Source organism: Chionomys nivalis, chromosome 11, assembly GCF_950005125.1.
Source record: "Chionomys nivalis chromosome 11, mChiNiv1.1, whole genome shotgun sequence".
Lineage (NCBI taxonomy): Eukaryota > Metazoa > Chordata > Mammalia > Rodentia > Cricetidae > Chionomys > Chionomys nivalis.
In genome coordinates, this window is record NC_080096.1 from 23,122,755 (window position 1) to 23,143,105 (window position 20,351).

The 20,351-nt window shown below is 43.0% G+C and overlaps 2 protein-coding genes across 9 annotated transcripts in view; one reads left to right on the forward strand and one right to left on the reverse strand.

The window, feature by feature from the left end:
* The window catches only part of Yars1 (tyrosyl-tRNA synthetase 1), a 28,476-nt gene extending 22,758 nt beyond the window's left edge, over positions 1-5,718 (reverse strand). The window contains exon 1 of the mRNA XM_057784367.1: positions 5,514-5,718. Within this exon, the coding sequence (XP_057640350.1) occupies positions 5,514-5,678 (165 nt within the window). The 5' untranslated portion in view covers positions 5,679-5,718. The remainder of the gene's footprint in view (positions 1-5,513) is intronic.
* Positions 5,719-5,944: 226 nt separating this feature from the next.
* S100pbp (S100P binding protein) overlaps positions 5,945-20,351 on the forward strand; it is a 38,055-nt gene continuing 23,648 nt past the window's right edge. For 2 of the 8 annotated variants that reach the window (XR_009058018.1, XM_057785375.1), the window contains exons 1-5: positions 5,945-6,017; positions 13,461-13,576; positions 14,634-15,433; positions 15,863-15,945; positions 17,509-17,600. Coding sequence is in view for 7 of the 8 variants with exons in the window: in XM_057785375.1 (XP_057641358.1) it covers positions 14,636-15,433; positions 15,863-15,945; positions 17,509-17,600 (973 nt within the window). In the remaining variant the exon portion in view is untranslated. Of the gene's footprint in view, positions 6,018-6,053; positions 6,168-10,367; positions 10,476-13,460; positions 13,577-14,039; positions 14,091-14,633; positions 15,434-15,862; positions 15,946-17,508; positions 17,601-20,351 lie in introns of those variants that run through there. The other 6 variants (XM_057785381.1, XM_057785380.1, XM_057785379.1 and 3 more) reach the window with 6 other exon arrangements.

Below are 20,351 nucleotides of genomic sequence, written 5' to 3' on the forward strand. Positions count from 1 at the left end.
TAAGCAAAGAAATATTTACAAACAACGTGAACATAAAGTTTTGACTGTTAATATAGAAAAATAGTATGTTAAAATTGTGAGCCTGATAAAGTTATGGGCTGGCACACCCAAAGAGTTTAAGAACTAAAAACAGGGGCTGGAGAGATAGCTCAGTGGTTATGAGCATTGGCTGCTCTTCTAGAGGTCCTGGGTTCAGTTCCCACCTGGAGGCTCTCACAACTGTTATAACTGTAGTCTCATGAGAGCTGATGCCCTCTTCTGGCAATGCAAACATACACGCAGACAAAACACCCACCCATATACACACATACCCACATAAATAAATCTTAAAAAATAACAACAGAAACTGCCCCCCTGAAACCAGATAGTGGACCCCAGGATTGCATCACCATGCTCCCAAGACACCCCCTGTGCTCAGCCCCATAGGCAAGGTAACTTTGAGACAGGCCACTGTGACTCTGTCTCCAGCGACCATCGAGTTCCTGGCATTATTGGTGACTTCACACCCACCCACCTTCAGCCCTAGCTGATGACTGAAACTCTAAAGGACCTTCTGAAATTTTCCGAAGTGCCATCCTCCCAGCTTGCCACAGCTGAAGGACTCAGATCGAGCCTGCTCCTGAAGTACCCTCACAGTCTAGTGGAAGCCTCAGCATTTCCTGCCCTACTGTTCCCAGATTGTGAGAGATCTATTTGCATGAAACTACTGTAATCTTTCTAACAGCATAGCATCATAAGGAGATGTTTATGTGAATAAACCCAGTGTACTCGAAGGCAAATCTCATGTGGACATCCTAATTGCTGAGTGCCTCACAGCCCACTGGCCATTGGCAAACACTTTTTTTTTTTTAAAGATTTTATTTATTTATTATGTATAGTGTTCTGCCTGCAAGCTAGGAGAAGGCACCAGATCTCATTACAGATGGTTGTGAGCCACCATGTGGGTGCTGGGAATTGAACTCAGAACCTCCGGAAGAGCAGCCAGTGCTCTTAACTGTTGAGCCACCTCTCCAGCCCACTAGGCAAGCACTTTATCAACACAGCTACTTCATATCTAGTTCCTAATTTCACATTCAGCCTAAATTACTCCCTTCAGCTGCTTCGAAGCATGACGGGTCTACATTACTGTATGGCTTTTGTATGTTTTAAACATGGCTGGAGATGTGGCTAAGGCGGTAGAGTGCTTGCCGGGTGTGAAGAAAGCCCTGGGTTTGATCCTCAGCACCGAATAAAACCAGGTGTGATGGTAAGGTACACACCTGCAGTCCCTGGAGGCCATCCTGGATTATATCAGAAACCAGCTCAAAGTCCAAAAGTTAGAAAAAACAAAGGTTTAGTACAATTATTAATTCGATCATTGCTAGTATTTGGGGAATGGTAAACGAGCATTAGCTTCAATTTTTGAATGATTTTTTGTTTGTTTGTTTTATTTTGTTTTTCGAGACAGGGCTTCTCAGAGTAGCCTTGGCTGTCCTGGAACTTGCTCTGTAGACCGGCTGGCCTCAAACTTATAGAGATCCGTCTGCCTCTGCCTCCTGAGTGCTGGGATTAAAGGTGTGCACCACTACCGTCTGGCCAAAAAGTATATGTATGTGTGTATGTCGGTGTATACAAGTGTCTTTGAAGCCCACTCAGCCTCCTTGGTGCTGGAGTTACAGGCAGTTGTGAGCTACCTGATGTGGGTGGCTGGGAACTGAACTTGGGTCCTATGCAAGAGCAACAGATGCTCATAATTGCTGAACTGCCTGTTTAGCAAACCAAAGTAAGTTTCAAGCGAAGCCAGGTGCTTTGAACTACATAGACCATGTGATAATATCCACTTCTGAAAATATCCCGTTTGCAAAGAGACGGAACTTTTCCCGGACCTAGCTGCAGAATTAATATGCCTTGAGACTATTGAAGACCATGTATTCAATCTACTGTCCTACTGTGTACTTTGTGTAAGTTTAACCTGCCTTAAGAGAACAATGTAACCAGCCTTACTACCCTTGGATTCCCCATGAGGTCAGCTGTTACAATCCAAGCTAAATACAGAGCTTTTTTTTACTCTTTTAAGTTATATACTTTCCCATTCCCCTGACCCAGAACAATCTGTGTATCTGTGTGTCAGTCATTTACTGAAAACAGCTCCAACACCTGTGAGGCTTTGAGCGCTGTTCTGAGTCAATGACGTAACTTCTTCCTTTGTAAAACTCTGCTAAAGATCTCTGGAGGAAAGTGTTCCTCATTCTGTTCCTGTGCTGTTGAGTAGACTCAGAGCAAGCCCCTTTGTTAGAGACAGGCAACAGTAACAGATATCAGACACACACAACCAGACAGCAGACAGGCCACAGACCACAAACTACAGACAGAATGAAGACACAGGGAGAGAAGAATTCAGATTTTGGCTTCTCTCTTGTTTCAAACTATTCTAAGAGGAATTATCTTTCTTTAATTCTACCATTGATGTAAGCTCTGTCTCAAAAAAATAAAATATATTAAAAAAAAAGACCAACAAGTTGTGAGTAGAATAACTCCAATGTCCATCAGTTAATGGATAGATAAATACAATGTGGTATGTTCATATAATGGAATATTAGCCTCAAAAAGGAAAGAGAAAGGCAGACTACAGATCTGTGTGGGAATCTATTTTGAAGGTAGATCAGACCCAATTACTGTTAGCCTGGACAGAGGCTTGAGAGAGGAGACAAGGGGCTCCCAGGTCTGAGATGTCTGAGCCTCAACAGCAGGCAGTAGATGTCATTCTCTTTTCTTTTTAAAGAGTTATTTTTATTAAGTGTCTCTGTGTTTGAGTATATGTGTATGAGTGCAGGTGCCTGCAGAAGCCAGAGGCATCAGACCCCTTGGAACTTGGAGTTTTAGGTGGTTGCAAGACACCTGATGTAGGTGTTGGGAATTGAACTTGGGTTGTCTGGAAGAACGGCAAGCACTCTTAAAGTTCGAGCCAGCTCTCTAGCCTCCCATTTTCTTTTTTTTAAAAAAGGTTTAAACAATAAATAAAGAGCAGAGGCATCTGCTTCTTGTTGTCTCTGTCCATGTTTCTGTCTCTATAAATGCCTGGTCAGTGTGTGCTCTCGCTCTCTCTTTGGGGTGTCTTTGTCTCTGGGTTTCTGTTTCCTAATTCTCGCCTACGTACCAGAGCCCTTTCCCACAGGGAAGCAGTTTCCTGAAAGAGATCAAGGGTCAGAATAGGCCAGTGGATGAGGTAAGGGACACAGAGGTCCGGGGAGGGGAGAGAACGTGGAAGGGGACGAGGGAGAGGATATGTTAGGAAAGGAAGGGGAGATAGAGAAGGGAAAGGGCAGGAAAGTGAGAAGGTTAGGAGGAAAAGGAGGAGTGCTGGGGAAGGGGGAGAAGTTGGGGGCTGGAAAGAAAACATGAGGAATGAAATTTGGATAGGAACAAAACCACAGCTGAACCTGTCCAATGCTGTTCTGTGAAAGAAGCAGACACCAATGGGCACATGATGTATGATCTGGTGCCAGAACTGTCCAGGAGAGGATATACATAGGAGACATAAAGTCAATTAGTGCTTCCCTAGGGCTGGGGGTAGGGATGTTAGCTAATGTTACAGGTTTTCTTTTTCTTCGAGACACTCCAAGCTGACCTTGAATTCAGCAAGGTAAGTGAAGGTGGCCTTGAACCTCTGATCCTCACCTGAGCTATCTCTCCAGCCCCCACGGTTCATTTTTCATATCTTTTGTTCATCTGTTTTGAGACAGGGTCCTTCTGTATTGCCCAATGGTCTAGGACACGTATTCTCCTTTTTCCCAGGGATGGACCACCTAGGGTCACCTTTATATAGGTGTTCTGAGCACTTTTTTTTTTTTTAATCATTGAAACAACAGAAACAAAGTCACCGTAAAGCACGTGCTGGGGCTACAGGCCTATGCCACCATGCTCAGGTGGGTTCACATTCCTCTGGGGGAAATAACCAACCCTGTGGATATACAGACATTGACTAAACTGTCCCCTTTAAAGGGGTGAGCGCTCTTAGACACAGGGTCTCCATAAATAGCCCTAGCTATCCAGGAGCTATATAAACTAGGCTGGTCTCCAAGTTGAAGTGAGTCTCCTGTCTCTGCCTCTCAGGTGCTGAAATTACAGGAGCATGTGCTACACCACACCCAAGAACTGTGACTTATAGCTTAAAAAAAATAAAGGCCAGAAAGACGCTTCAGTGCTGCGCCTGCCCTTGGCGTAAGTCTAATCTAGTCTTGATCTGGCCTGTAAAACAAATTTTACAAGGCGCTCATGACTGGGCTCCTGTCTGCCTCTCCTAAACGGACAAGTCAAATGAAGTTCTAGGAGGAAGAGCAGGATGGAGATGGCTCAGTGGCAGAGAGTTTGTCTGAACAGCACGCTGCTTGCCCTACTACAGAGAAATCAGTCTTCTTGGAGGAGTGTGTGAGGACTCTGAGGACCGAGCCCAGAGCCTGCCTCCCAGTTGCTCGACCAGTGAGCCACACCCCTAGCCTTCTCTCTGAACCACGAGATTCTTGTTCCCCTTGGGTCCCTGTCTGAAACTGCTGTTCAGGATTTTTTCTGGGTAACCCCTACACTTGTAGTTGCTGACAACAGAAGCACCTGCGAACTGAACGGAAGACGCACATGTTGTTGGGCAGTTTGGAGAACACATCCTCAGAGGAAGCCTTCCTTCTTCCTCTTCTTTCTCTCTCTCTTTCCTTCCCTCCCACCCCAAGACAGGGATTCTCTGTGTGTAGCTTTGGCTATCCTGGAGCTCGCTGGCTCTGTAGACCAGGCTGGTTTCGAACTCACAGATCCACCTGCCTCTGCCTCCTGAGAGCTGGGATTAAAGGCATGCGCCACCACCGTCCGGCTCTTTATTTCTAAACATTTTTTTTGTTTGTTTGTTTTTTGTTTTTTCGAGACAGGGTTTCTCTGTGGTTTTGGAGCCTGTCCCGGAACTAGCTCTTGTAGACCGGCTCTTTATTTCTAACGCGTGTGTACCCATGGAGGCCTGAAGGGGACGCCAGGTCCTCTGCAGCCGTGTTGAGCTGCCTGACATGGGTGCTGGGAACGGAATCGGGGTTCGGTAAAAGCAAGAGTTTTGAACCTCTGAGCTATCCTTTCAGCCCACCCGGCCCCATTTCTTTTCAGAATTCCAGCCACAGGAACTTTCACGACTTGCTTTATCTTTAGTGTTTGGAGTTATGAGTCGTTTTAAACTTCTAGTTCTTTCCACAAGAGCTCTGAGAGGACACGGCCCTGACTCCCTAGAGCCTAGCACTGCGCCCGGCATATAATAGGATGATGGAATGTGGTTCCTAGCCCCAGGATGGCTACAGCACAAGATAAGTGCACACAAAGGCGAGCCCGTTGTGGTGGTTTCTTTTGCATCCTGGGAATGGTTGCTTGACTGACTGACTGATTAACTAGCAGAGGACCTTAAAGCCGCCCAGGCGCGGAGACTTAGGACCCGGGGCTGGGCTCGGGATCACTGGACTGGAGTCCCCAGTACCCAACGGCGCATTCCAATCCCAAGGCCCAACCTGCAGGTTCCGGGTAATAAGGTGTAGCTTCTCTTCAAGGCTAGGAGCATCCCCCATGGCTCCGCTTTCTCCGCTTCCCGCGCTCAGCTGGCACCCGCGCCCTTTCCTCGCCCGCCGCCGCCGCCGCGTGCCGGGAACTGTCACGCTAGTCCCTTCAGGTTGCATCAGCTGAGCTCGTAGCTCCGCTTGCTAGGCCTAGATGCACTTCCGCCCAGGAGTAGCCCGGAGTCAGGAGCAGCAGAGAGTCGAACGGCTCGATGAAACAGGAAGAGGCGGAGCCATCGGGCCGGGTAGGCGGTGCGGAAGGCGGGGTTGGGAAGGCTGCCCGGGACGCAACCCTCTCGGGGGCGGGGCGGTTTCCTGCCAATCACTGTTTGGTTGCCCTCCCCTTGGTGGTGGCCTCGCTGCCTCGGGGTGGGGGAGGTCGAGAAGGGGGCGATAAAATGGCGCAGGGGGCGGAGTGAGGTGCAGCCGCTCGCCCAGGCTTTGGCCCGGCTTCCGGAGGTGAAGAGCGGGAGGGGCGGCTTTTCGTCGTCTGGGCGGCAGGTCGGGGTCGCCTGTTGCTTCTCCACGGGGCCGCGAACATCGTCTCCCCCCGCGAGGAGTAGGGAGGTCCTCGCCTCGCTGAGGGAAGGGCTGGCTCTCGCTCCTGAGGTGATGGCGGGCGGGGAGGTTGTCCCTGCCCCCCACCTCCGCCTCCGTGGGCGAGTGACGCCCCTCATCCCGAGGAGGGAAAGAGCTGTCAGGTCCTCGGGCCGCGAACGAGGTCGCCGGCCCTGCCCGTGGGGGAAGGAAGGGGTCTAGCTCGCCCCAGTGCTCGCGCCGCGGTGGGTGTTGCTAGGGAGAGCGAGGATGGCGGGCTTCCCGCGGCGCGTCGGGGCGGGAGGAGGACGACCCACTCCCGGCCGCCGCGGGCCGCAGCCTGCTGAGGTGTGGCTGTCGACGCCGGTGCCCCGGAGGTTGGGTGCACCGCCCATGCCGGCGGGGACCTGTGTCTCCCCCGGGGGGGAGGGGCGCGGGAAAAAGCCGCGCTTCTCCCGTTACCCGCAGGGAGGCTAGTACTCGCTCTCCCGAGTGGGAGGAGGGAAGTGCAAAGGCCCTGGGCGCGGTGGCGGTGCTGCTCCTCCAGGGGAGGCCAGGCGGGAGCTTAGCGAAGGCATCCCTGGGCCACCCTCGCTCGTTTCCATCCAGGGCCTTAGGGAACGCCCCCAGACATCTCAGGATGAGCCCGGAAGAAGGCCACCAAGAGAGGACCTAGTTCCCTGGCTGCCCTCATTTTTGTTCTTTTCGTGCTTGTTCGGGGCCCCAAGCTTTTAAATAGACCATTCTCATAAAAGAGACCTGTTGCTTCAGGGTAGAAGAATCCCGCTGCCTGGGGCCGGTGTGGGACTCTTGGCACCGGAGTCTTGGAAATTGTTACCCAAAGCAGAGATTTCCAAACGGGTTGTCTTTGCGTTTTACAGCGTTTGCCGTTCCACGGAGGGAGTTGCAAAATCCTTTCTGATAATTCCAGTTCACTTTGTTTTAGTTTGTACAGTTGGCTTCATTTCAGTGATAAGGCTTTTTTTTGTGTGTGCTGTGTGCTTCGCGTGTGTTGTGCTTTGGAGAGATTGGAACTCAAAGGCCCGCGAGAAGTCCCCTCCGCGAAATGATCCTTGCTTTTGACCCTGCGTCTCAGAGCCAGTTTGGTAATGGTTTTGGTTTTAAGAGTCTTGAAAGAGGATGTGTAGTGTACACCTGGCATGGGAGTCTTACTGTCCTAAATACAATGAGGCTTTGTGCTCGAAGGCAGTAGGTTTTTTGAGGTAAGATAAAAATAGATAGGGAAGCAGTTTCTGAGGTTGCAACCAGGAGGTTAGAGAACAGAGAGGGGGCGGTACACTAACGTGTGGAGAAGGGGGTGGACAGGTGAGAGACGTGGAAGGACAGAATAGGGTCACGCAGAGATGGGGAGCAGAATTAAGAGAATTTGGGACTAAGAAAATATTCTCCCCTTAAAAATAAAGAATCCGCCATATTTAAAGGATTTACCAGGCAAGTGCCAAGTGCGGGTGATGGGAGAGAAGTGATTGTGGAGCTTAAGAGCTTCCGGTTGTTTATCCTTAATATTTTGAGACAGGGCCTTATTATGTACTGGCTAGCCTGGAGCTCTCTTGCATAGATGAGGCTGGGGTGGAATTCAGAAATCCACCTGCCACTATCTCCCAGATACAGAGGTTAAAGGCGTGTGCCACCATGCCTTGCTATAGCTTCAGTTTTATTGAAGGTTTTCCTCCCTTGAAAGTTCAAATTGACTTTATCTCAAAAACCCCCATCCCCTCCCTCCTTTCACATGTGTAGCCCATACTGGTTTGAAATTGGAAATGGAGCCTCAGGTAGCCCTGAACTCACCCTCCTAAATGCTAGGAATACAGATGAGTGGGCTCATTTATATTGAAGTTCAGAGAGTTCAAATGAATGAGGTCTTTGGAATTTAGCCCAGTTCCTCTAATGCAAGATATTTCATGGGCCATTAATTTGGAGAATTTATCTGATGTTTCAGTTATCCATCCAGTTTGGTTTAGTGACAATGGCTAAATTTTTCACTCAGTATTATTATGCTGAATAATTTCTAAAATGGGTCTAGGGGAAGTTTCTTACCAGTTTAGCTTTTTTTCCTACCACCCCTTTTGCTTAAGCTTCTTGATGTGAGCTGTAGGTTGCAGGTTGAGATAATAACGGTAGCCACCACTTAATTGTATCTGTAGTGTGCTGAGTCTTAATTCTTGTTAGTAACCTTGTGAAACTGATGTGCTGTGAAGTTTCCTATTTTATAGGGAGAAATAATTGAGACTTGGGGTGTATTTGATGTATTTTTCACACTGGCTTTATAGTTTTTGGTGTTGTGCTTTGTTTTTCTGAGACAGGGTCTCTGCTGCCCTGGTTGGCCCAGAACTAACAGTGTAGACCAGGCTGGCATTGAACTCACAAAGATCCACCTGTTTCTGCCTCTTGAGTAATGGGACTAAAGGTGTATTCTACCATACCCATATAGAATTTTAAGACTAGCCTTGTCTACATAGTGAGTACCAAGCCAACCACTGATACACAGTGAGACCCTGTCTCAAAAAGGCCAAAACCAAATTTTTTTGTTTTGTTTTGTTTTTTATTTTTCTCTCTCTCTCTTTTTTTTTTCTTTTTCTTTTTTTTTTTTTTTTTTTTTTTTTTTTTTGGTTTTTCGAGACAGGGTTTCTCTGTGGCTTTGGAGCCTGTCCTGGAACTAGCTCTGTAGACCAGGGCTGGTCTCAAACTCACAGAGATCCACCTGCCTCTGCCTCCCGAGTGCTGGGATTAAAGGCGTGTGCCACCATCGCCCTTGTTTTTTATTTTTCAATACAGTGTTTCTCTATATATCTGACTGTCTTGGAGCTTGCTGTAGACCAGGCTGGCCTTGAACTCAGAACTCAGAGATCTGCTTGCCTCTACCTTCTAAGTGCTAGGATTAAAGGCATGAGCTACCACCACTTGGCTCCATTTTTTTTTTTATTAATTTATGTAGTGTGTGGTGTGTGAGTTTCTGTGCATGGTGTGGGAGTTGAGGTCCAAAAACCTATTCAGTTCTTTCTGTCTGTCATTACCTGGGCACTAGAGATTGGATTCAGATCACCAGTCCTATGGGGCAAGTACCTTTACTCACTGAGCTGTCCAGCCATCCCCTACCCTAAAAATAATGTTTATTACATATTTCAAATATATAAAAAATTAAGCAAGGTGGCATAATAATTATACTTACTGTCCAGGTTTATCTTTCATTTCCATGTTTGTTGAGTTTCTTGTTACTGATTAAAAAAACAAACAAAAAACTTGGTATGGTTCCCATAGTTCTATGGAGGCAACGAAAGGAAGGAGAATCAGGAAATTTAGATCATCCTTGGCCACATCCTTGGCAAGTTTCAGGATAGCCTGGGCTATTTGAGACCTTGTCTCAAAAAACAAAACAAAAAAAAATAACAAGACTGATTTTATGTCTCCTGCCATTCTTATTTCCTTGCCACTACTGATTCTTGCTATCCTGAATTTGGTGTTTTTTATAATTTCGTGATGTGTATATGTGTCCATAGAAACTTCCTTTAATAGATAATTGCAGTGGGGAAAAGGTGGGGAATCTTTAGAAGACATTAGTCTGTTGCATTTTTGTAGGCCTTATTTAGATGCTGGTGTGTTTGCTTTTCCTTGAGCTTGAAAAATATGAATTTGAACAGGAGTTTAGGAGTTTAAAATTTTTATTTATTTTTTTTTGTGTGTATAGATGTTTTGCCTGTATGTATGTCTGGTATCTGCAGAGATCAGAAGAGGTTGTGGGATCCCTTGAAACCAGAGTTACAGACAGTTGTGAGCCTCCATGTGGGTGCTGGGAATGGTACCCAGGTCCTTTAGAAGAGCAGCCAGTGCTTTTAGCTGATGAACTAATGATGTAGTGCCTGAGCTTTGTTTCAGAATAATCCAGTAAAGGGAAGAAATGAATGGAGTTAGAGATTGGCAGTTAGGTTGTAGTTCAGGTGGCTGAGTGGTGACTGTGAAGGTTCATTATGTTACAAGGTTTTGTTGTTATTTTGTCTTTTTTTGTTTTTCGAGACAGGGTTTTTCTGTAGCTTTGGAGCCTGTCCTGGAACTAGCTCTGCAGACCAAGCTGGCCTTGAACTCACAGAGATCCACCTGCTGGGATTAAAGGCACGCACCACCAAACAACTACTTACTTGTTTTAAATTATAATAAAAAGAATTTGTGAAACTCAGGAAATTTACAAAGAAAATGATTTGTGTGAGCTAAAATTTATTTCTGTCTTTCTGTATGTTTATGATGTTGTTTTGGATACTTTTGCCATTTGGGACATTATGAAAGAAGCTCAAAAGAGCCAGTTTTGTGTCTTTGGATGATGGCTAACATCTGTGAGGTCAAGAGCAGCTTCGGATGCATTTTAAGGTATCCTAAATTATTTTTCCAAGTAATAAAAATTTGCCTTCAATATCTACATATCCATAGTTTATTAGCAAGCATACGAAATTTAGAAGCGAATGTTTGAATTCTAATTTTTCCATTTGCTAACTGACCCTGGAAGCAAGTCTGTCTCAGGAGTTAGGAAAAGATTGCCTTTGGAATTAGTCTTTGGTTTGGATTCTTGTCCTGGCATTATTTTCTAGTGAACTTAAGTTACTTTATTTCTCCCAGCTTTCACTATGAAAACTTACTGAACAGTGCATTTGGCCACACAAGTGCTTGAACTATATTTTTTGAGTGATTGGGATGAGGGGGCAGTGGCCCAGGAAGGGTTTCTAAGAAATGTAGTTGTAAAATGGGTGGTAATGGTGCACACAGCCCTTGGGAGGTGGATCTCTGAATTAAAGGCCAGCCTGGTTTTAGAACAGCTAGGGTTACACAAAGAAACCCTTTCTTGAAAAAGCAAGAAAGTTGCCTGAGCTCAGTGCCTTGATATTTCTGTTTAATAATCTGAAATTGTTGGTTTTTGGGGTGGTGGTAGTGATGATCCTTGCTGTAGCCCATTCTGGTTTCCAAGTAGGAGGATTATAGTGTGCACTACCACAACTGGGACAAGTTTTCTTTTTCTCTTTCCTTTCTTTTTGGATTTTTGAGACAGAATTTCTTTGTGTAACAGCCATGGCTGTCCTGGAACTCACTTGGTAGTCCACACTGGCCTCAAACTCAGATCTACCTGTCTCTGCCTCCTGAGTGTTGGGATTAATGGTATGAACCACCACCACCCGAGGCACAAGGTTTCTTAAATTTAACAGTACTTTCAGCTTTCTAAAAGTAAGCACTGTTACTGCTGTCAAAAAAGATGATTTCAATCTAGAAAATAACTTAGTCACTAGACCAAAAATACACTTTTACTTTTTGCCCTAATCACACTATTTATTTTATTTTACTTTTATTTATTTATTTAGATGCAGGATGTTTTGAGATTCTATAGCTTTGGCTGAATCTGTATGAAGACCAGGCTGACTTAGAACTCAGAGTTTGCCCATTTCTCCTTAGTGCTGGGATTAAAGGCATGCACCACCATGCATGGTCCAGCACTCTGAGTTAACTAGATCCCTTCTAATTATAAAATGCTGTATTTTCTCCTCTTTTTTTCTTTAGTGCTTTATTGTCTATACCATTTTATTTTATTTTATTTTTATTTATTTATTTATTTTTTTGGTTTTTCAAGACAGGGTTTCTCTGTGGCTTTGGAGCCTGTCCTGGAACTAGCTCTGTAGACCAGGCTGGTCTCAAACTCACAGAGATCTGCCTGCCTCTGCCTCCCGAGTATACCATTTTATATTATCTCATATTAGAACTTAATTTTTGGTGTTTCCTTGCTAACATTATTATATGTTGTCAGGCATGATGGTGCACACCTTTTAATCCCAGTACTTGGGAGTTAGAACCTGGTGGATCTCTGAGTCTGAAGACAGCCTGGTTAGCACATCAAGTTCTAGAACAGCCAGGGCTGTTCTGAGAAACTCTTGTTTCAAAAAACAAACAAACAAACAACAACAACAACCAAAAACCTTAAGACTTATATGTTCTGGGAATTTGGGAATTATATTTTTTTAAAAAAAAAATCATAGAGATGGGCTGGAAAGATGGCTCAAAAGTTAAGAGCACTGACTGCTCTTCCAGAGGTCCTGAATTCAATTCCCAGTGACCACATGGTCGCAACCATCTTTAATGAGATCTGGTGCCATCTTTTGGCATGCAGGCAGAACATTGTATATGTAATAAATAAATCTTTAAAAAAATCATGGAGAGGGCTGGAGAGATGGCTCAGTGGTTAAGAGCATTGCCTGCTCTTCCAAAGGTCCTGAGTTCAATTCCCAGCAACCACATGGTGGCTCATAACCATCTGTAAAGAGGTCTGGCGCCCTCTTCTGGCCTTCAGGCATACACACAGACAGAATATTGTATAATAAATAAATAAAAAAAAATCATGGAGACATACTGTGTAGCTCTGAAAATTATTACTGAAAGAATATATGAATTAAAGCTGAAAGTCAAGGATATGGAGAGTAGTAAAATGAAGGAAACTTTACAGTTTAAAAAGGGCGGTGGTAGCGGACGCCAGCACTCGGGAGGCAGAGGCAGGAGGATCTCTGAGTTTGAGGCCAGCCTGGTCTACTAGAGCTAGTTCCAGGACAGGAACCAAAGCTACAGAGAAACCCTGTCTTGAAAAACAAAACAAAAAAGCTGTAAAGGAAATCAGTGTAGAGGTAATTTCTTTAATTCTAGCACTTGGGAGGTGGAGGGAGGAGGATCAGTTCAAGGCCATCCTCCTCTACTACTGCTATGAAGTAAAAATGGGCTTTGGTGGCACACGCCTTTAATTCCAGCACTCAGGAGGCAGAGGCAGGCGGATCTCTGTGAGTTCGAGGCCAGCCTGGTCTACAAGAGCTAGTTCCAGCACAGGAACCAAAAGCTACGGAGAAACCCTGTCTCGAAAATCAAAAACAAAAAAAAAAATGGGAAAGGGGATGATTGGTTTTTGGTATAGTTATAATTTTTAGAATTTGGTAGAATTTTTGACGTGTCCTAGTCTTCTTTCTCCAACGCTTTTCTGTTTTACAAGGAAAGAAACCAAATGGCTTCCAACAAATGGATCGGGCTTGTTGGTGCCAGGTCTTAGGGTTGAGGACTCCCAGTTCTCATTTACCCCACTAAAGCAGACAGTAATCTTAAGAAAGTGACAGTTGTTGGGAGGAACTAAACCAGTTCTTAGTTGCATAATTTTTTCTTCTAAAGATTTCTCTTTGGTGTTCTTTACTGAAAATAATCCAACTTGCTGGTATTTTTAAAAAAATCAAGATCAAAATTAATAGATGGAACACCTTGAAGCATAATGCAGTTGACTTTGTAATTAGCAGAGTTGAAAGTGATGAGAAGATCCTTTAATTTTCTTTGTGCCTGCAGGAAGGTGGGAGTCAATCACTTTGACAAGTCTCCTGAAAGGAACAGCGGCAGGAGTTGAAACCTTTTTCCATTTGGTCTCGTGGCAGAGGCAGAGATTGCTCCAGCAGCTCCACACAGTATGGAAGACATTTTAATTTTTGTTTTTTGAAGCAGGGTCTCACTGTATAGCTCTGTCTATCCTGTAACATTCCTCTGCTTTTACCTCCTAAGTGCTGGGATTAAAGGCATGTACCGCTATACCCAGCAACATTTATCTATCTCCCCCCCTTTCCTCCTGATTTTTTTTTTTTTTAATTTAAAAAAAATAGTATGTTTCAGTTGGATCACAGGCCTGGAATCCCAGCTTCTATGGAGGCCGAGGCAGGAGGATTGCAAATTCAAAGTTTGGTTTTGCTACAGAGCAAGTTAGGTCCAGTTTGAGCATCTTAGTAGTACCCTTTCTAAAATGAAAAAGTGAAAAATAGTCTAGGATGTAATTCAGTGTAGAGGTCTTGAATTACATGTGTGAGGCTCCAGGTTTAGCCACTAAAATAGGAAAGTAATATGTGTTTTCTTTTTTAAAAGTGTAAACTTGGTATCTGAACATTTTTAAAAACATTTAAATTGCTTGTATATTATAGTCATCCCATGGTAGTACATATAAAGCTACTTTAATGTGCTTTTAAATAGTTGAATGTATTTGACATGAATGATTTTTATTAAACATTTCTCTTAGAGGTAGACATTTAGATTGCCTCTAATATTTGACTACTTTGAATAATACTGCTTTGACTATCCGTATGTGTTTTTATGTATGTTTGTAGTAGGTAGTTTTACATGATAAATTTCCAGAAGTGAGATTGCTAGATTAGATGGTATTGCCGAGTTACTCTTTGCAAAATATTATATTAATTTATGCTCTTACTAGTAGTGAGTGCTTGTCTCTGCAGCCTCACTAACCTTGATTATCATTCATCTTAATTTTGTCATAATCAGAAAAAAAGTATCTTATTCAAACTTTTTATTTCCATAATGCTGGTAAGGATAATATCTTAATTATTTCTCAAGTTAAAAACCACAATGCAAGCACAGGATTTGAGATACTAGGATGCTTCCTCTGTATATTTAGTAGGTTGGAGTTAGTTTAAGTTGCTTCTTGTTGTTGTTTAGCAAAACCTTCTTGTATTTTTTCAGATATGACGTGCTCACTATTGCCCTCTGAACAGTCTTCTGGCTCCTCTTTTTTGCCTGAAGCAAGTGCCTCATGTCCTTGGGGTCCCTTCGGTGAAGATGACTTGGATGACTCCTTGTTGGAGTTCTCCGATGGAGAAGAAGACGATGGCCATTTCAGTTTCACAGAGGAAGAGATTGAGATGCTATTGAAGGATGACGGTGGGCATGATGAGTGTAGAGACAGAAAGTGTCAGGCCCTACCTGGTACTCCTCAAGAAAATCCTTTGCACAGCTTGGGACCAGCAGCTGTGACCCCTGGCTTCTTCAAACTACCTCAATTAAGTACATCAATTGGTCATGGACCAACTCCTAGTAAATCATTGAACAGACACTTTGTACTTGAAAAGAATCTTATAAAAGTAACTGTTGTTGCACCGTTTAATCCAACAGTTTGTGATCCTGTGCTTGATAAGAACAAGATCGATTCCTCCAAAGATACGGAAAAACCTGCCTCCCTTGGGGAACAGACGAGAGAAGATGACCTTCATCCTAATGAGAGTAAACGTTGCACTGAGCCTGAAGGGGTCAGTCCCAGTAACTCTGCTTGGGATGGGCCCTTGCTTTCTTCTCCTTCAAACAATAACATCGAACAAACTGCCTCTGATAAAAATATACCTGAAAGTAAGAAACCTACTCCTGTGTTCTCTCAGATCTCCAACCATTCAGAGGTACCTAACAGGGGATCATCCTGGAAAAATAGTGGATCACATAAATCAGGGTGTGAAGTGAGAAATCCAGTTGTGTCCAGTTCATCAAACAGAGTAAGTACATTTTTATCAACACAGTAGACATGAAATTATTTTCACTCAGAAAGAGTTCCTTTGTACTTAATTCCCCAGTAGAGTATTGACTAGCATGTGCTAGCGTCAATCCCTAGTACCAAAAAAAAAAGGAAAGAATTTTGCTGGGTGGTGGTAGAGCTCACCTTTAATCCCAGCACTTGGGAGGCAGAGGTAGGCGCATCTCTGTGAGTTCGAGGCCAGCCTGGTCTACAAGAGCGAATTGTAGTTCAGCCAGAGCTACACAGAGAAACCCTGTCTTGAAAAACAAAACAACTAAAAAAATTATATTCTCATAATGATGTTTTCAGCTATCTGATACAGCTGAAATTATAAATTGCTTATAACTGGTAATTATCTTTCCTATTGTTTTCCTCCCTTCTGCCCTGGAAACCAACAACAACAAATCAGCATGCCCCTGACAAGGACCCTGGGGAGGTGAAAGCTGAGAGAAGACTGGGCAAAGTCATTCCTGTCCTGCAGACCAGAACCAGGTAGTGTGACATAGAACCATTTGAGTTTTTGGTGGTTCTCTTTCATTTCTTTCTTCCCTTCCCAGTATGTTCTCAGTATGGGGGTGGGAGGTGGGCAGGAAATCCTGCAAGAAGAATAAGCAAACTTGAAATTCTGAAGCTACCTGTTTGTGTTATCTTGAGCAAATCAAATAGTCCCTCATTTCAGTTTAGTTTCTGTGTCAGAATGAAACTAATGATGTCCTTCCTACAACCTCCCAAGGTTATTTTGAAACTAAAAAAGGCATGCTAGTGAAACATTATATAAATACAAAATTTCTTTCATGTATGAAGAGGCCTGATCACATATTTGATGAGAAGTCAGAATATTAACCAAAAAAGGCTAAAATTATTTATTAAACCTTTTAGTCTTATTTCTCTTTTCTTGCATACAACTGGAGGCAAATATTAGGGTTGCAAATTTGAGGCATCTTTTTAGTTTACCTTTTGTTACCAGGAGATGGCAGTATCTGTGCATGGCCATTTTCAGTTGAATGTACTGGAAAAGCTACTTTATAGATTGAATCCAATTCCTTTACTTCAAGTACAATTGAGGAAAAAGAAAATTTGTTATACACTTACGGCATATTTATTCTGCCTTAAACATTTTTAAAATGACAAATAAGATTATTTGCCACTAAATTTTAGTTTTATGGGTTTTGTTTTATTTCTTTTTCCACTTAATTGAGGAAAACTGTTAATTTTTTCCAGTCTTTTTTGGTTTGTTTTTTGTTTTTTCAAGACAGTGTTTCTCTGTGTAGCATTCTTGGCTGTCCTGGTACTTGCTTTGTTGATCAGGCTGGCCTTGAACTCATTTAGATCTGCCTGTCTCTGCCTTCAAGTGCTGGGATTAAAGGCATGTGCTACCATTGCCTGGCAAGATTTTATTTTTATTTTTTGTGTATAGGTGTTTTACTTATGTGTATATTTGTATACCATGTGTGTACAGTGCCCACAAGAAGCCAGAAGAGGATGTCAGATCCTCTGGAACTGGGGCTACAGTTGTGAGCTGCTTTGTGGGTAGCAGGAATTGAACAGATTCTTTAGAAGAGCAGCCAGCATGGTTAACTGCTAAACCATCTCTGCAGCCCCACTTTGTGAATTTAAGAGTGAAATTATACCAAAACACATAAACCAAGCCACTTGGAACACTAATAAATTTACAGTGTCAATATTTTCATCTACTGATTCTTTTCAAACAGAGCTGTCAATATGAGCGAGGACCAGAAATTGCTCTTGCTAGGACCATGATTGCCTTAATCTCCTTCAACTTTTTCTGTGTGGCTCAGTGAAGTTGGCCAAACTTGAATTACTCAACAAAAGACTTTCTCTCTCTATGAGCTACTTTATTTTTACCTTCTTTGTTATCAGGAGTTAACATTTCTTTTCTTCCTTTACTTCTAAATTCTACACTTGATTTCACTTTTGTACTGACTACCATTGCCTCTGGAAGTTGGTTGACTACCATCAGTTTGTGACATTTCTACAAAACACTGTGCTCATGGCTCTAATGGACTACTTTCCACCTGGTTTGCTTTTTTCAAGGATGTTTTCACAGTCAGATCTAGAAAAAAAGAAGGACATTTATCTCAGCAAAGTCATTGCTCATATAGAAGACCCAGGGGAATCCAACCAAGGTAATGGTAACCAATGAATGGCTTATAAAACATGTATTTTCTTTCCATGAATGTTTTGAATTTTCTTAAATTATGAAGAAGAAATCTTCTTATCCCAGAATTTACTTCTAAGGTTTATTTAAGCAAATAATTGTGCAAAGGCCAACAAGTTTCTCCCCTATAGTTGAGGGCTATAACGCAGATCTTAATGCTTTTTTTAAACTGGAGGTTGTCGTTATTATTTTCTCTGCTAACTAGTAGAAGTAGATGAAGTGATGTTCTTTGCTAATTATTGTTTGGAGACTTTTTCTTTTTTCTTTTGTTCTTTTTTGAGACAGGATTTCTCCATAGTTTTGGAGCCTGTCCTGGAAACTAGCTCTTGTAGATCATGCTGGCCTCAAACTCAGAGATACACCTGCCTCTGCCTCCTGAGGGCTGGGATTAAAGACATGTGCCTCCGCCGCTCATCTAGTTTTGTGACTTTAAAATGTGGAATTATTTTCTCTGTTACCTGAGCATTTAAAGCCTCATCCTGTGTCATGGCTTCTCAGTACAAGCTCTTGAAATAATTCTGAACTATTTCCTAGATCTTTCAAGATAATCTCCAGGTACTTCATCTGAAGCTGTTGCAAGCCAAAGTGGAGAAATTCTTTCTCCAGCCCTCAGGATACTATACTGCTTTATTCAGTTTAACCTAGGGTTAATGGGAAATTCCTAAAGAGAAAGGTGCAGAATTGAAGGCATGGGATATTAGGAGGCTTTATACTGATAAAAGAATTCTTCCCATAGAGGTCACTCTGTCTTTTGAAATGTTTAGCTTCTTTCCTTGTTCAGCAGACTTTTGTGGAATACTTCTACAAGTATTAAGTTTGAAGATTAGGAAGAGTAGCAGTGGGTCTTGCTTGACCTGCTGGGAATTCTTAGACTAGAGAAGATCATTGCACTAACGAAATGATTAGTTTTCTAAAGAAATACACTTAAAGTAATGTAGAAACGAGGAGGGATTTGTGTTTGGGAAGAATGGAGAGGATTGAGAAAAATGTTCTAGGTGTGTTCCATAGAAAAGACGTAAGCTATCATCGAACTTCAGATCTGTTCTGTGAGAGATTTGAAGGGTATTCTGCAGAGAGGAGTCTCCTTTTTCTTTTTCTTGAAAAGACCTTGATTAGTAATTTCTGTTTTTAAGGCTACACACGAAAGGTAGAATGCTGACATCCGTCAGGAGAAATCATTAAAAATAAGTTCCTTTCTTTTTTTACTCAAGATTTTATAAAGCAATTTGATATCACTGGTGTTCATTTCTTAGTCCTCTGCTTGTGAAATCTTTTTGTTGGAACCGTTAGGTCTGTTGGAAATAAAGATATTTTCCTACCCATATCGTCGGAGGGCAGTCCTTAGGGAAATTTGTGCATCTTCAAGCTTGTTAAAAAAACAAACAAACAAACAAAAAACCCTAGTTGTTATTTTTCTCCTTCTTTTATGACTTAGGAATTGGCACTGGTAATCTAGTTATAGTTTCCTTTTTCATGTGAGGTATGTGCAGTTGCTCACATTTTAGCATCTTTCTCATGCAGCAGTCCCTCTTCAAAATTACAATTTATGCCCTGTTTGCAAAGACTAGCTAGAGATGCAATGAGAAAGCAACACTTCAGTGGCCGAAAAAACAAGTCTAGGTTTATTTTTATTTAATTTTTATTACATTTGATCTCTTTTGTACATATGTGTGCATGTAGGTGGGGGTGTGCAGCCACAATGCATGTATGAAGGACAACTTGTAGGAGTCAGTTTTCTCTACCATGTGGGTCCCAAATATTGACCTCAGGTCATTAGGCAGAGCAGCAAGCGCCTTCACCTGATGAGCCATCCCACTGGCGCGACTTCTGGGTATATCCTAGCACTGCTGTTGACTAGATGGAACTTGAGCCACCAAGAACCTGTTTGCAAAGTGAGAGTAATGTAGTTTAGTTTGTGCAAATACAAATGTATTTTCTACATCTGACCCAGCCTTTTCTGACTTTTCATCCTGCAGCGGCTCTAGAATATTGGGAATTAAGTTACAGAAAGACCAAGTCTTTAATGGTATAGGCTCCTCTCTCTAAGCTCGCAACATGAGGAGTTGCCGGAAGAAAGCCGGGTCACCTGTTTTTCCTTCACTTTCACTCCATTTCCTTGCAGTAAACATTTAGCAATTGCACTTGCTGCTGCTCCTGAGGTGGGGAATCCTCCAAGTCCCTGCCAAAATCCTGGAATCCAACCAGGCGGTAGTGGCGCATGCCTTTAATCCCAGCACTTGGGAGGCAGAGGCAGGCAGATCTCTGTGAGTTCAAGTCTGGCCTGGTCTATAAGAGCTAGTTCCAGGACAGGCTCCAAAGCTGCAGAGAAACCCTGTCTTGGAAAAAACAAACAAACAAACAAATAAAATAAATAAATAAATAAATAAATAAATAAATAAATAAAGGAAGCAGTGGCATATGGAAATGCATTTACCCTATGTAAGACAGATTTTAAATAACTGGACTACTCAGAATAGAATTATTCTGAAAGATTCAAAGGAAACTCAGAGCTCTCTGGCTGCTAGCTGCCTGTCAACCCTTTCTGTCTAGGGCCCCACCAGTGTAGGAGGCAGCATCTGAGTTCCAAGGAGTGATGGGTGGGGCTCTACTGCTGCAGCATGAGCTAGCACAGCTGGCCCAGAACAGAATTTTCTTGTTTGGTTTTGTTTTAAGGGTTTTTTGTTTTTTCCTCATAGTGTGAATAACTCAATATTAAAAG